Source organism: Bombus vancouverensis, chromosome 9, assembly GCF_051014615.1.
Source record: "Bombus vancouverensis nearcticus chromosome 9, iyBomVanc1_principal, whole genome shotgun sequence".
Lineage (NCBI taxonomy): Eukaryota > Metazoa > Arthropoda > Insecta > Hymenoptera > Apidae > Bombus > Bombus vancouverensis.
In genome coordinates, this window is record NC_134919.1 from 6,284,357 (window position 1) to 6,301,447 (window position 17,091).

At 32.9% G+C, this 17,091-nt stretch overlaps 2 protein-coding genes and 1 long non-coding RNA gene across 11 annotated transcripts in view; 1 reads left to right on the top strand and 2 right to left on the bottom strand.

Annotated features, from left to right (window-relative positions):
• Positions 1-4,780, bottom strand: part of LOC117163596 (SLIT-ROBO Rho GTPase-activating protein 1) — a 43,808-nt gene extending 39,028 nt beyond the window's left edge. For 4 of the 6 annotated variants that reach the window (XM_033346007.2, XM_076621846.1, XM_033346004.2 and 1 more), the window contains exon 1: positions 4,362-4,618. In XM_033346007.2, coding sequence (XP_033201898.1) covers positions 4,362-4,440 — 79 coding nt within the window. In that variant the 5' untranslated portion in view covers positions 4,441-4,618. Of the gene's footprint in view, positions 1-4,361; positions 4,619-4,639 lie in introns of those variants that run through there. The other 2 variants (XM_076621842.1, XM_076621844.1) reach the window with 2 other exon arrangements.
• A 276-nt stretch (positions 4,781-5,056) lies between these two features.
• LOC117163599 (intraflagellar transport protein 74 homolog) lies at positions 5,057-7,809 on the top strand. 4 transcript variants are annotated; one of them, XM_076621853.1, is made up of 3 exons: positions 5,057-5,159; positions 5,755-6,051; positions 6,199-7,809. In XM_076621853.1, exons 2-3 carry the CDS (start codon positions 5,963-5,965, stop codon positions 7,721-7,723), a joined length of 1,614 nt encoding a protein of 537 aa, XP_076477968.1. In that variant the 5' UTR covers positions 5,057-5,159; positions 5,755-5,962; the 3' UTR covers positions 7,724-7,809. The 4 variants fall into 4 exon arrangements, with proteins under 4 accessions (XP_076477968.1, XP_076477969.1, XP_076477967.1 ...); XM_076621854.1 differs by lacking the exon at positions 5,057-5,159 and adding an exon at positions 5,249-5,317; XM_076621852.1 differs by lacking the exon at positions 5,057-5,159 and adding an exon at positions 5,395-5,612.
• Positions 7,810-8,067: 258 nt separating this feature from the next.
• LOC143303201 (uncharacterized) lies at positions 8,068-12,249 on the bottom strand. The gene is made up of 2 exons (XR_013059291.1): positions 11,720-12,249; positions 8,068-11,628 (listed from the first exon to the last, which is right to left on the bottom strand). It is a non-coding gene; the product is annotated as an uncharacterized LOC143303201 (long non-coding RNA).
• Positions 12,250-17,091: the final 4,842 nt, after the last annotated feature.

Below are 17,091 nucleotides of genomic sequence, written 5' to 3' on the forward strand. Positions count from 1 at the left end.
AAAAATGGTTCTACTGCATTCTTTCCAAGTAACAATATAAGATAATTTACACTGTGTCTCTTGCTTAATTTTTTCGACAGCCCTCACGATACATATACCGAGAAATGGAATTAATTTAAAGTACAACGAGTACTTTCTTATATGTATACCGTCAGTGTTAAATGCCAGCAGCACAACCCTAGCGCTTTATTCGCCTTGCTATCTCGTTAGCGAACTCTATTGGTGTTTCTGTACAACTCGCGACATTTCCTCCTGCAAGTTCACAATCTACCCGGTGAGAGGCCGCGTTCTTTATCTTATAATCGTTTTTCGGAATGTAAACGCAGTATATACAGCGACATTCGATTGTCCTTACGAAGGAATTGTCCGATCCCCTTTTCGGGCGATTTATCTCAATTAGTAACTCATCCCGATAGTTAACGTCGTACATCTAGATGAAAATATACGCACGCCACAAGCTAATTAATCTAACAATGATATAGACGTTAGGGAGACATATTATTTCTTTGTAATTTCTTCGCCTCTATTCTAGTAGGACTTAGTTGCTAATGAACTAAAATAAAATGAATGCCCTTGCTAGTACTTACACATGTGCATCAAAAAATTATACTGTCCCGTGTATATGTGTGTTCGCTGTTCTACACAGCGGTTTAGGAGGCCGAACTTTCGTTCGTGATATTTATAGATCGGGAAAATCAAATCGAAAATATCCTTGAAGTTATTCAAAGGGATTACAATGTGATATATATATATATATATATATATATGTAGGGACTTTAGATTATAATATTTTAATAACCGAATAACTAGATTACAGATTTTTATGCATTACAATTTGAAGATACCAAAATGTACAGAATGCGTATAATACATAATAATATATAAAATATTGAAAGCAAAATAATTGTTTTTAATAACTATTTTATATTTATATCTTTAATCGGTAAAATGAATTTCTATTTAAATTCCATCTTTTCATTACGTTCAAAAAAATATAATTTTTTTGGAAAACATTTAAATAAAACATGTAATCACAATAGTACTGGAATGAAAGATATACATATCTTTTACTGGCTGGGATAGATACCCTCTTTGACACTCTAAAAATGGTGTCTGTTCGTAAAAACATCTGCCGCACAAAGCAGGAAATGTCGTTCCCTTTTTACTCTTCACTTTATTCAGATTTCTCCACCGGATTTACGGTTAAAGTAATGACAAAAATTCTTAACTTTTCTTGTGAACAAGCTCTTCCGCCGACAATTTATCAAAGAATTATTTTCAATGCTTAAAGAATCCCTAATTAGTCTAATTAAAACATTGATCAGAACCTTCAAACGTATATTCTACATTTTACTTCCAGTTTAATGAGAAAGAGTGAATAGCAATAAAAAACAGTACAAGTTTAATTTATGACCGCTTTTTTATTCAGATAAGTATTAGAGATTATTCCAAATCTCTCAATACGTAATTATTATTTTCACTACCTCCTTTATGAAGTATTATGTATCAAAACATTATGTCATTCAATAAATCTTATATCAATACCCTATCGCTTACATAAACTTAAATCTGCTGTTTGTATCTTTTCAGATGCCTTCTTTTTTTGGAATAATTCATTTATAGAAAGAGTGGAGTACATAAAAGTAGTAAATTAGTAAAAATAAAATAAAATTATATTGTAAAATTCATTTCGGGTCATATAGACTCAAGAGAATAGCAGGATTAAATTACTCAGGAAATAAACAAAATGTAGAAACACGTCTGTGAAGCGACGCGTCTACCGGCGTGGCGCGCTCCGCGTAGCGGCGGGTCACTAAAATCGATATTAAAGCAGACAATGTTGCAACCGTGCAACGTGGTATAAACACAAAAATCAGAATGCATAGAGGAAACGGTCGACGCAGTCAGGCACGACTGTGTGGAACGAGTGGCAACCAACAATGAGAATATGCGCATGCGCCTCGAGAAATCAAGAAATACATAGATGCACGTCCACAGTGCGTCTGAAAGTGTTCGGTGTGAATGTGTTCACTAAAGAATAAGGAGTGGGAGAAAAAAACGGAGAGGGATGGGGGCAGTACGCGCGTTAAAGTAAAATAAAAACAACCTTGAAAGTTTGTAAACGGAAACAGGGATGGGCATCCGATGTACGTTCTTCTGGGAACTTCCGATCGGACAGACTTATGATTATGAATGCACGACACGTTGCACTATGCCACATTGATGAAATGATAGGAAATTAAATAAATTTTCAAAATTTGCAAAATGTCAAGATTCCTCTTATTTTGTAATATCAAGTTATAAACATATTTATGCTATTAAGGTTATATTTCTTTTATTATTAAAAAATACTTTTATTCAGTCCGGTATAATTTCATCTAATTCCTGATGAAATATGGACGTATAAATAGGATTATTAGACTATTATAGTATGTATTACATATACAATAAGTATGTATTTATGAGATAATAGATAATGAAGAAACAGAGATGTTTAACAGTGTCAAACATGTGAGAGTTTTTTCAGAATGCCGTGAAACCTATCCTTGTTGCTTCCCACGACTTTAATATGCAGACGAGGCGATTTCTAATGCGACGCGCCAACATTTCAACTGAGAGACGTGCAAGCACCTCATTTGCCTCATCGAATGACGATAGGTATTACACGATTGTTCATTGATCCAGTGAAACTACGTTTTTTGCTTTCTTTCGTTACACGAAATATTTGCGAGAAATTTTATACATAAAAATTATTAATTAACAATTGGAAATAATATGATAAGAATCTAGATATAATAATAAATAATATCAAAAAGAGGATTCGATACATCTCTTTATGGCGTCATGATGATTTTATGATAAATCTTTCTTTAGAAAACTTGTAATGTTGATTACATTATAATTTCTAAGATATACGTTCGAAGCGTAAAGCCGAAGCCTATTACCTATACAAACGTATAACTCAAGTACGCCGGTAACTAGGAATGTCTAACGCAACCTTCGAATGCACCAGCATTCCACAAAGGGTGTAATAGTCTCTACTTGATTATGCTGTACAATGCTCTGGCTGATAATAGCAGTTTACAATGTCGCGATATTCTTAACACATGAAATCCTGTACTTACGTCATCTATTATGTTCTTTTCAATAAATTTTTCTCTCGTCTATCGACAGATTTATAATCATTTTAAGATTACTTTTACCGAACTAAACAATGTTTTACATGGATGAAATAATTCTTTTTAGAGAGGTGTCACAAGTTAAAGCTCATTTTATTGTATAAAAAAATATTTACTATCTTTTGTTACATATGACTGCATCATCTTATGAAATAATTAAATATAAGTATTTTTAGCATTGAGTAATATATTACACGAATTAAGCAATGTTTTATATGGATGAAATATGTTATTCTTTGCAGAGAAACATCGCAGGTTTGAAATACATTGCATGCCAAGATGCACAAATAAACGGCATTTTGAACATAAAAACATCGACACGTCGCGTTATTCTTCGAAAGTCAGCGTCGCGGTACTCGCACTGTCGAGTGCACATTATAACGAGATTTTCTAACATCTGTTGACCATATAGCCGCTAAGCTTTTTATACATTCCTACACGCCAAACGTATTGAAAAAATGCTCCATGTATTAAGGAAAGAAAAAACACGAAAGAAATGTCAGCACTCGCTGTTTTATCGATGGGATGAATGAAACAAATTGCACCTTTACACTCTTTACAGTCAATCGAGCAGATGCACGCATCCCAATGGACGTTGGAACGAGTTTTATCGAAATAAATTACCCTTCGACTCGGAGCACGCCGCGAATATATTTCAAACCAGTAACACAAATCTATATCCTTATCTTAAATCTTTTCATAACAAGAAAACCTGACATAAAATTAATAACTTTACAAATCGAATTTTAGGGAAATAAGATAACAAAACTCCCCTGATTTCCCAAAAAATTTTCGATAAAATTATTGCCAACAAATATCAATCTGTATTACTATAGTCACAAAATTCAATCTCAAAATAATTTACTTACGATCGATGCAAAATATAATAAAATCCTCCTGATTTTGAAAGAAAAATCTTTGATGAAATTGTTTCCAATAAATACCAATACTGCTATAACAAATCCCAATTTCAAATTCTAAGCATTATGGAAAACAATTTATTTACGATTCATCTAAAATATATTAGTTAGAAAAAGTTGACTTTTTCTGTGAGTAAAAAGAGAGAAAAATGTAGTGAGTACAAACCACAAAAAATGAGAGAGAGAAAGAGAGAGAGAGAGAGAGAGAGAGAGAGAAAGAACGAGACAGATAACAAGTGCATGGTTACTGGTTACAACTTACTGTTAAAGACGAGCAGCTTCCGCGTGGAGCCAAGCCTCTTGATGGGCGACTTCACGCCGTCGATTTCTTCTTCGTCCATGTTCGTATCAACGACGCGGCGTCTCGATTTCCGTCAAAAACCCCACTCGGGGTTTTTCTCGTCCCGTGTTCACGCACGCACGATCGGACAGTTTCTATGAAGTGAGCACAAAATACTTGTCACAGTTTAAAGCATTCTCGAGCACGAGGAGGTCACCGGTTGATTGCGGTGAAACCGGTTTATCGGGCAGCGTTGATACCTTTCTATGATCTGCACTAGATGCGCTATCACCGGGTACATGTGCCAACCGTGTGCACACGGACTACTACGGTCTATTGAGCAAAAGTTCAAGAGGAGGGAAGGATGAAGAGAGGAAAAGAAAGAAAAAAAATGGCAAGCGTCAGAGAAGAAATGCCAACGTGAAAGAAGCGTGTATGAAACGAGTGAGTAGCGTTGATCGTTTATACGTCGACGGGACGAATCGCGATGCCACGGGTAAACGTATCTACAACGCGGGTTACTGTGGTAACGCCGATTGGTTTCTGACTATCCCGAGGCACACTGAAGATATTCTTGGACTACCGTATATTAATTCGAGTTTGGGGGACCGGCGTCGCTACCGCCGTCACCGTCGCCGTCGCCGTCACCGTCGTGCATTGCCACTTGGTCGCCACGCCGCGTCACTTTTGTTGCTTAGCAACTGCCTGTTCCAAGGTAACCTCATCCTGTTGCCATCTATTGATGCCTCGGTTGAACTAAGAATTTAATTTTTTATTTCGGTAAGTGTATCGATAAATGTAATGGAATATAGAGGAATCGATTATAAATGTTTTTATTTCTACTATGGGTAACATTACTGTCGGTTAAATAGCGATGAATTCAAATTTTTAAATTTCTTTTTAAATATTGTTTTTATGGACTTTTTAAGAGTATGAAAGTATCTATTTCGACATTGTAAATGATCGTATTTAATTAGTTTTATTTTTGTAATGTTTGATCTAGGTATATCTAAATGTATATTTAAAAGTATATTTTTTGAAAGTTTTTTTATAAAATAATTTTCTTATAGCGCTATTAAAAGTTATATATCTCTTTATACAAGGATATGGATGCTAATTAAATGTTATTATATCTAATTTCTATTCATATCAAGTGTATGGATTGATATGGATTGGTTTCTATGGCAACCAAATGTAAACCAAAAGGATCATAAAGTGCTCTAGCAAAATAATGTCAGTTATTTGTGTATCTATAAAAATTACTGTTTATTAATATATAAGATACCTGTATCCAATAAAGTGAAAAATATCTTAAATAATTCATCATAATGCAAAGACCACAGACAAGTATTCCATTACAAAGCAAATATGATAGATTTTACAGAGGTGTAAAGAATGAATCTGGAGAGTTTTATGTTACCTCGGGTACTACTCGACCAGGCACACCTGGACAAAATGTACTGGCAAGACCACCATCATCATTGGCTTTACTTAACCATGTACCAACACCTACTTCACGGTTGAGTACAATCAGTTCAACTAGTTCCGGAGCATTTAACTCAGCATTTCCTTTGCCTGGTCAGATGAATATAAACGTTACGGAGAGGCCTATCACCCAACATGGAGTAGCAGGTCTGAGACCTGGAACAGCTAGAGGATTGTCAATGACCAGGTATAAAAATTTATTTTTCTATATTTTATATTAAATCTGTACGATTAGATTAAGATTAATTATAATATCAGTATTATTTTGATAGATGTAATGAAATTATTAAACTCACATTTCTGTTGTTTTTTAATCTACATTTTCTATTCTCAGACAAATTCAAGATAAAAGATATTACATTGGACTCATGCAACTGAAAATCAGAGAATTAAGTCAAGAAATTGCTGTTATTTTCAAAGATATTGAAGATCAAACTAAGGAAAGAGCTACTTATATACATTATGACAAAAGAGCCAAAGATTTAGCTATGGAATTAACAACTTTGCAAGGACAGCTGGCTGACTACAACATCATTGTAGATAAAATGACATCTGATGTTGGGAAAGAAATCATTGAACAAGAGACTGAAGAACTTGCCACAAAGAATGAACAAAATTTATTGAAAATCGAAGATATGTTTGAAGAAAGAAAAGAATTAGAGCAGAAGTTAACTAAAATAGAAAAACAGTTAGAGGATGAAAAGAAGAGGACTGAAAGACTTATAGAGAGCATGGATTTTAATATGAAAGAAAAATATGATGAATTATCAAAAGAAAAAGCAAAACTGCAAGAGAAAACAAATGCATTGCAACAAGAATTGGATGAATTATATAAAGAACAAGCTTATTTGGAAGAAGAAATAACATTATCTCCATTGAAACAGGAAGCAGTTAAATTACATTTGAAAATTATAGAAATGGAAGAAAAAAGGGACAAGTTGAAAGAAGAAGAGAAGCATAGAATTTCACCAGAAGAGGAAAGAGGAAAACTACTACAAAAAATTAAGCAAGACAATCTGGATATTGCAGCTGCTGAAGCTCAATTGACTGAGAAAAAGAAACAGGTACAAGAAACTGAACAAAAACTCGAGCAATTGGAAACAGACATGGAAGATACTCAAACTGAGAAGCAAGCAAAATTTAAAGAACTTCGTAAACGAGAAGAAGTTATAGAGCAATTTATGAGTTCTTTTGAGCAGAATAAAGATGATGAGACAAGAAAAATGGATAGATTAGAAAATACAATAGTAGAATATTTGGAAAATATTTCAAATATGTTAAACGTTGATATTGATTTTATAGGAAATGATGAAATAGCCATTCTGAATAATTTACCACCCTTCAATGACTATGACTACAGTAAGAGTGATCAAAGTTTTGAAAAATTAACTAAAGAAAATTTAAAGTTGCAGCAAATTTATAGCGAAATGGAAATGTTAGAGCAAAAAATTCAAGCAGAATTTGTTGATCTTAATGAAAGAATGGGTAACAAAGATAATAAATCAATAATTTCAGAAGACCTAGAGAGTTTAAAAGCTAAATTGACATTGAAACAAGGGCAATTAATAGCAGAATGTGAACAATTGAAACATCAGCAATTAGAATGTGAAGAAGAAATCAAAACAATTCAATTTGAGTATGATGAAATAAAGCAACGTTTAGAAAGTAATGATATATACACTCAGATTAGTGTATTAGAGAATACTATGGACAAGTTGCTGGAAGAACATAAGAAGATTCAAGATTTTATTGTCAAAGAGGAGAAACGTGGTAATTATGATCCAATAAGAAAAGACACTTTTAATTCAATAAATATTTATAATTCTATGTTGAAAGAAAATCTAAAAACTATTTATTAATTAAAATTCTTTTTAACATTTATTTTCATTTTGTGCACGATTAACCAATGTTTGTAGTATTTATTAAGTATAGTTAACCTAAATCAGATTTACCTTTCTTTCTTTCTTTTCCCGAACTCTATGTAGTTTCTCACCTTTTCCAGATTCTGCCTATCATTTCAATCCTCTATGGTTATTCCTTCTAAATATAAAAATTTTCCACATTATGCGAATAATTGTATAATTAAAGTAATATATAAATAAATAATAATAAAAGTATTATCATGAACGCCACATCATTTGTTTTATCGCAGAAATAAGGTATAGGAATATGAGTAAGGTAATAACTGAATTGTAAAATGTACTTTTTGGCGATTATAATTTTATTTAAGATATTCCAATATTTCAAAGAGAAGTTCATTTTTCGTAGCAGTGTTATTTATGGCAGTTACAAACATGTGATTAGTAAAATGATTGAATACTTATAGTTGGTATGTAGAGTTATGTAAATGAAACTATGGAATACAATTTTTTGAATACTAAGAACACGCAAAGCTAGTAGCAAAAAATATATAAATCGCGATTTATATTATTACTATAAATATTCAATAAATAAATATTTGAAATAAATTCGCACACAGCACACAATACAGCACACAATACAGCACACAACACAGCAATTCATAGAAAATAAATATGACGAAATAAGTAAGAATACATATATGATGATCTTATATTCTAAATCCTTACAATATAAATTTACCTTAATACATACGTATATGTTATAAACTATCTTATAAATAAATGTTTATTTTAATACTTTACTGTAAGCCATACACAATATATCGTGTCCTACTATTAGGTTGATACGGAAACTATAATAAAAGTTTTTCAAACTAATTATAAGTTATTTTATCTTTGATTATATTTTACATTTAGTAACTCCAATTTACTCAATCGCTTTAGCATACTGTAGACTAGATTTATTATCCATGAACTGAGATCAAATACTCTACTAAATTCGCCAGTGAAATATAAAAAGAAATTGCACAATAAAACGTAAAATTCCAAAACATCTATTTAGTATAACTATACGATAATCGATACGATGTTTTTTACATATATAAAGCAAAAACAAATTTGTTTCTTCAGTTTTTTTTAATACCTGGACTAAACTGTTCGAGTTAGTGTCCATGGATTCATTGACTAGATACCACTCCTAATAATAATTTAATTATATATTAATTCGACTAGAATTTTTTACAAAATGATAGTGACTATGCGTATACAATGTATAAATTAATTATTTTATCATTTCGAAATAAATAAGCTTAAAATTAAATGCGATACAGGGTGTTCCTGTACAAATTAAGAGAGTTTGATCAGAAAAAATGGAGCACTTCATATATTAACTTCAGTCGGTATGTTCGGATTAGATATTACTAAGATATAGTAATGGACATCTCTATCAATTTAAAAAGAAGTACAGATTTGTATTAATTAATATAAAATTATTCTTAATTATTAAACACAGCCACATAATACTTTTTACTTAACAAAATACTTTTTGTACTAAATTGTTGTGCTTGTGATTAGTAATCTTCCCAGTTCAAAATTATCAAAGAATACGTATATAATAATTTAATCCTAAACGAATACATAATTAGCTGCCTTGTAAAGGACGATTTAATAAATTTAATTGTTTAAACTGTACCGACTGAGTCATAGGAATTTGGCAAAAAAATCGGAATTATATACATACGTAGGTAATATTCCTTCAGTTTTATTGACAACCGTTTACGTAATTAATTTTGAAATAAGTTTAATTTTTTTACTTTATATAACTATTGGAATTCTAATTTTTGATGAAATTATTTTTTTGCCATAAACCTATATAATAATAATATTGATGTAGATTACTGGCACATTCCCCGAAATGAATAGAATATTGACTTAGTTAATAAATTATATTATGTATACACGATCAGATAATATAGACTGCAATTTCTTAACTATTCTTTTTGTGATTCTTTTTTAAGATTATAGAAAGCGAGTATGATATATTTTCATGACTTAACTTTTGTATGGCATCGTATCCACGGATATTATTTATTTGACAAATGTATGGTACGTATGTATTTAAATATGCAAAATTAATGTCACACAAGTAGAGGATATATTGAAATAAAAGTTTCAGAATTGCATTTACTTGTGGCCTGCATATCCTTTGAGGAATATGATACTTACGATACTTATGTGTTAAGTAAAAAGAACGCGATGACTAGAAAAGTATGGTTGACTAGAAACATAAAAAAGCTATACGAAAAGGTATACACACGTCTCGTTGATGCTACGTGTAATTAAATTAAATACATATTTTTTGTAATTTAAGATTTCAACTTAATTTCTAGTAATTCACGAGAAAATTTCAGAAAAATTTATCTCGAGATTAAAATCCGTGGCACCAATGCGGACGACTAAAAATAATAATGACTAGACTGTATTATTTTGTGACTAGATTAGGTTTTCTAATAATTCGATTTCTTGACTAGATCGTAATTATACTTTTTTTCTTTTTTAGACTAGATTAGGTTTTCTAATAATTCGATTTCTTGACTAGATCGTAATTATACTTTTTTTCTTTTTTAGACTAGATTCTATATTTTGATTCTCATAGTGTATACTACATTTTTATCACTTGCTGACTAGATCGTTGTATTGTCTCTTTTTATATTAACCTCTAAATATTTTCCTTCCTTCGTGTAAGTACGATATATATGAATTAAAAAAGAAAGGAAAATTGAACTTAAAATATAAAATAATTACATTACCTTAAATTAATGACTAGCTCGGTGTTTAGAAATCTTCGAAAATTTTGTCAATTCCTTACAATAAACCCTAAAACTCTAAATTAAAATATAAGACTAGTTACATTATCGTTAATAAATGTTATACTAGTATTGTTACGTCGCGTGACCCTCTATATAGATTACAAACCATTCCTCGGCCATAAAATTAAAGATTTTGACTTTACTGTCAAGGCCCTTAATTGTTTTAACATATCCTTCAAATTAAGACATTCCTTAGGGTTATTGTTCAAAAACCTGCTTTTCCCATATTTTACTGGTTTGAACTATGACTCTAAGAGATGTCTCGATTTGTAAGATATGTTGCAGCAATTGATGGTAAAGTCAAAATCTTTAGTTTTATGACCGAGGGATGGTTTCTAGTCTATATAGAGGGTCACGCGACGTTACAAATATAAGGAAATACATTTACATCAATGCCAATAATCTTTAATCGCAGAATTGACACATTCTCAAAGTTTCGTATTATTTAATAAAATAATAAATTAGTTACCTTACCAATAAAGTGTCAAAGTCAAAAATCGCAATACGGTTGTTTTCTGTCTTCAAAACGTCTTTTTCCATAAAAGCAGTATAAGTGATGACAAGTTTTCTTCAAATGTTTTTGATCTATTGATTAATCGATATATGCTTCCTTCAGTGATAAGCTTTTTGCAAACGGTTCCTGGTCGTCGTATCTTTTGCAGTGTTTTCTTCGATCTTCGACTTTTATTTAAATAATCAAATTCAAAATTTGTTATGTAGTATTGCATGATTATTTGCTTGATATATCAATCGAGATAGGCGATCTGCAACGCCGACTACTGGCCAATTTCGAAGGAAATTCTCATCCACCGAGCATATGATTCGAGTAGTGTTGTACTTTTAACATCAGAACTCTACATCTCTCTCTTTGTACAAATTAAAAATACTTTCGTATGTACAAGTATATTTACACAAATCCTCTGTAACAGAGGGTAATCTTTGCTTTCCCTTCCCCGATTTCAACATCGTCAACGATATTCCACTTTATTGCATCGATGGTAGATGTCCTCATATAATTTCAAATCAGTAGTGAATCTGTCATTAAAAAATATATTTCTTCCATGATTTTATATAAATGAACACTTTGACCGTCTTTGAATGTATTGGTTTTCTATGTTGTACTTACAGTGTGTAGATGTCAGATTACTCTCGGACGTTTTATCGGTTCGACGAATTCCGTCTCGGTGTCACTCAAGGATCTCCGGTTTCTTCCAGTGTTTCCAGTTCAGTCTTGGTAGTTCGGTTGGTTATCAATTCGAAATTCAGCTCACGATTGCTCTCGGTGATTTCAATTGAATGTGTCGAATCGGGAGAGGGGAAGCAGGATAGAAGGTTGCAGACCCTCGGAGATTGGATCTTGGTTTTGAAGAAAAAGGTGAAGGGAAGAGAAACGAGAGGAAAGGAAAATACGAACAAAAACATACAAGAGGGGGAAAAAGAGAAATTAAAAATAAAAGAAAATTCTCCGAGGGCCCACGCAAGCGCATAGTCACTCGTCTGCTCGCAGACTACCTCAAATTCTGTTCGTCGCGCTCCAAGATGCATATTTCCCCCACTTTTCGGCCCCGTGCCACCACCACACTCCTTTCGGAGGTACACAAGTTGGCACGTGCCCCACTTCCACACTTCTGCTCTGTAGCATGCCGCTTTTTATTCCCCACCGTTAGCTTTCCCCTCTTTGCCGCTCCGTTTGTCACATCCTACAGAAACGGACCGTGGATTCGTTCTGTTCCGGGATTCGCACGATCTGCCCCACCACAGGGCCAATTTTAAAGATTTGCCCCCCCCCACGCGCGCGTGCGCATGTGTCGCGCCATTAACATTACTGTAGTAAAGGGAGGTAGGGGGATCCACTCTCGCAGGGCGCTACTGTGCGCATGTACGGCTTTTGTACCACGTGCAGCTTCTATATTCCATGCTTAGCGTGTGTCGCTGTATCCTACGGTCGTTTTTTCTTGTAACTGTTTGGTATGTATAATGTATAAAAGGATACAATTTTCGGTTGTTTTTACTTGTTACTACTTTGAATACTTTAGATTAGCATTTTAGAAATTAGCGTTTGAATCGTTCCACTTTGAAATTTCTATGTCTAATTATATTTAATAAAATTCACTATATTGTAGGTTAGAATTGTTATTGAAGATTGCATTATGAGAATGGTGTAAACATCTCAAACAGCAGAGTGGTAGTATATAATTCGTATAATCAGGTAGAGAATTATTCTTATCAGATATTCAAATTTTGATTTTGTTTACATTTTATACAAATATAATGTATTATTCACAGAGATGAAATAAGGCGGCATTGGCATCACGCGTTTGAAAAATACTTATCTACTTTGTTTGTCCCAGTATTTGAGTGAGTTATTTTACTATATCAAATAATATATATATAATATGTAGATATCTTTTCATATTTTTAATAGAAAAGATTAATGTGAAATATTAATTAGTATTAGTAGAATCTCTCTAGAGATTTCAAAGTAACTTGTGAAAAGAAGATAGCCAAGGTTACGATAATCGTTATTATGCGTGTCCCTGAATAGAATAGGGGTTTAGTAATACGACAGGTCCTAAATCATGATTCGACCGTGAATACCAATGCCGTGCCCGCATTGTCAGAATGTGTTGCAGTTCAAGATTCTAGGTTGAATTAATGTATTGTCATGCTTATAATGTACAGATAACCTCATAAAAAAGAAACTCACAAACTTTCAATGGAAAAACATTTAGAGATGTAGAAATTCAAATCTAAATTTAATTAGTACCTACGTATATGTATTCAGTGTTTACTTTTTCTTTATTATATTGAAATTATTATCTTTCTTTTCGACACGAAGAAGATGAAATGTATTATTTGTAAAAATTCCAATATTTATTCGTCAGTAGCTACTTAAGTTTGAAATTAGTTAAAATTTTAACGTTTAACGATGATGTAAAATAAAATCATTTCCAAATACATATTGGGATAAAAGCGAATGGTAACAAGCAATTTTCGTTTTCCCAGGGGGTAATGCGAGAATACTAACAGGGTGGTATCGAATCGATTGAATTACTATGAGAAATCGGCGATGATGTTCGATCGTGTATTCGGGCCATGAATTCGATTAGGCATTGCGTGGCCCACGACGCGGATAGTCTGTTTACCGTGTCGATTTAGGAACTTGATATCCTCGACGTGCAGCGTGGTAAGTCCGTAGATTCGTACGCGTATCACAGGGCAACGCGTTATAGAATTTCCTCGTTCCATATCGAATTTAGCTGTCCCTTTCAGCGCGTCATTTGTCTTGGTATGTCTATCCACGAACCCTCGTAATAACTTCAAGCTTCGTTTCACTCGAGTCGTGCAAACATTGCGATCGACTAGTAACTAGCATTGTGATACAGTTATCGAGATTACTATACACGAGTACACGTGGATGTTAGTCTTTGCAATATGTAAGATATTTATAACGAAAAGTAAACGTATCATTTAAATTAAATTAAAATAAATTATCGCAAAGGGAGAGTTGACAGTACTGGTTGGCACTGATACTTGAACACGAAGAAGACAAAAATCTTGTGTATTTTGATGTTTGTAGTAAAATAATAAAAGCTGTGACGTTACTTCTAATAACTAAGATATATAAAAGAATGTTTCTCTAATTTATATTAGATATTATAACTCTATCGACATTCAAATTAATATAAGTTTGGTATTCAATCGTTGTAAATTAATAATTTAAAGTAATATCTATGTTAACTCGTAGTACTACTGGCAGGATCTTTAATTTCATTCATTCTTCAATTTCCTTTGTTCCCTATCTTTTGGAGAAAAAGTGTGTTCCTGACATAGCAATAGCAAAACTGACCAAGTTCAATTTCCTATAAGTGTATAAACATCCTGATCATAGTCTACTTACATCTTATAATTCAATTAATCTCTATCATCGAAAAACAGGAGTATGTTCTTTATATCTATTGAGTGTTTCATAGTCCTTGATAACTTGGTCACGTTTGTTCACGTGTATCATCGAAGGATTCCTCTCAACTGCGGTGCCTCGCATGTCCCGATGTAGCCTAATCTCGATACGAGTATCCTATACGATTTAATTAGCTAAGTATGCCCACGGCGGGGCATCGTCACGCCGCATTTTACTACCCACCAGGCAATAATTCCATCCCTCTTCTTTAACTTCCTTGTCCAACGTTAAACCACGAGCAAGCACACTCGTCCCGAAAGGGTGCCAGTCGCATACGAAATCTCCAGTCACGCTAGGAAATGGAATAGACGTTATTGATGCGGCTACTTTCGATACGACCGCATCTGGACGTTTCTGCCTTTTCCTTCTTTCCTCTTTCGATTCAATAAGTAGCCAGACGTAGGTAACCTTTTACTATTAAAGTGGACGTAAGAGGACAAAGTTATTTACCTTTCCTGGATATACTGGGTGTTTCGTGTTTGGGGTATTCGAGTTTGAAAAACGCGTGTACATATATAGGCTAATTACGGATGAGACTTGTTTTTTTTTTTTACTTCTAATGCATTAGAAAGCATTCAATTTTTGTTAACATTTTCTTCTTGGTTGTAATTATATTTAACTTCTATTCGTTTGCGAGTTATCTTTTAGGCGTCGAACTTTGCAGGATGATTTCACCCCTTCGATCAGAGCTAAAAGAATACGTATCTACTATTTTCGGTTGCTTTTAAAGTCTACAAAGTTTCATGCAATGCGGACCGATCGCGTGCTTTCCTTATTGGACACATAAAAGTAAAAAATGAGCACTGCAAGTCACTCGAACATCTGTTTTCCCATCTCGTTCTCTATTCTTATGTCTCAATGGCTAAAGAACCAGCCTGCCAGCAACCACCAACCCTGCAACGGTTACTATTTTAATCGAAGTCTATAAATCTATCGTTCTTCGTGTGGGCGAGCTACCGGAAGTTAATTGCGTTCGAATTCCATAAATCGTATGGCGACCTGGACCGATAATAGTAAATGAAATTGATTCTTACAGATAGAAGATACTAACCGATCGATTCTTCCATCTAATGTTTCAATTTTCGTCCAACTGTCGTTGGACAAAATATTTTTAAATTAAAAAAAAAAATAAATTAAAGAGTAAACTTAAATTTGGAAAAATAATTGGCATAAGAAGAATTAATTCGTAGAAAGATTATTCTAATTTAAAATTAAAAGAAGAAAAAAAATTCAACGAGACCAGATATTTTATAAAATTTTCATCTAATAGATATTTATTTGAATATTATTCTTAAGTTCTTGAAACAAGGTCACAACGTTTTATTACATCGCTTAAAATGTGTAATGCAGTCTGTATCAATTTACTAGGAACATTGAACACAAATATCAGATTTAGTCATCGTCTCCAACGTATCACGTGAAATAACTGAATTAAACAATTGCCAGGAATCACGCTACTGATTTTATGATAATGCGCATGCTGTTGCTGTGATTATCAGGATTAGAGTAACTTAACAACCGAGAAATGTGATAGAACCGTAAAATTGGGACAACGATGGATAGGTTTAAAATATAATTTTGAAGAATTGGTCGAATGTAAAAATTATTATAATTTGGCAGTAAAATTAAATATGTTATAGGTATTACATGAACATTTTTTATCGTTTCGTGTCTGTTGGTCATTGCTGAAGTAATTCGACAGCAACAGGAGATTAATATTTCGTTATTGCACGCATGCTTTCAGCGGTTTTATTGCAAATCAATTGTTTACAAAATTTAAACCTAATATCAGATCTCTGCTCTTGTATCCACATTTATTTATGTCTTATTGTTTATCTACAAAACAATTCCAAGTTATTCCTATCTGCAAATATGTATACTGAGAAAATACAAATTTGTAACTTTCCCATTAAACTTTATTTATTTTAAACTTACAGTATCTGTTACGTCGGGTGACATACATCTCTACATAAACCAGAATCCATCCCTCGGTCAAGACGACCACTAGCTATGCAAATATAACAATAATCTAGAACTAAAGATTTTCACTTTATCGTCAAGCCCTTAATTATTGCAACATATCTTTCAAATCGAGACGTTTCTAAGAGTTATTGTTCAAACAGATAAAAGTTGGGAAAACCAGGTTTTTCCCAGGTTCAACAGTCATTTCCATCTGTAAACGACTGTTGGTGGGGCGATTAACACCCATCGATAGTTTTCCTCCGCGACAGCATCGTCACCGAATTTCACTGGTTTTTCATTCGTTGACCAGTCACTGTCTTAACTGATTTTCCGTTCATTGATCAGTCGTCGGTTTAACTTGTTACTGACAGTTCGTTAAGAACTCATCTACTCGCACGACGCGTAACTACTTATATCTACAAAGTTGTTGGAATGAAGTGCATATTTTAACCTGTTAATTTAGTGTTATAATTAATTAACCGATGCTATTATCTTAATGGAAATAGGGAATCGACTGACTCGTGGCGTCGATTATCAAATCGTAACGGGAATTTACGACTCTAATATAGAAAAAT

Coding starts and splice junctions, on each gene's coding strand:
- LOC117163599 (XM_033346013.2), top strand. CDS start 5,708: ATGCAAAGACCACAGACAAGTATTCCATTACAAAGCAAATATGATAGA. Junction 6,052..6,198: donor AGAGGATTGTCAATGACCAG/GTATAAAAATTT, acceptor TTCTATTCTCAG/ACAAATTCAAGATAAAAGAT.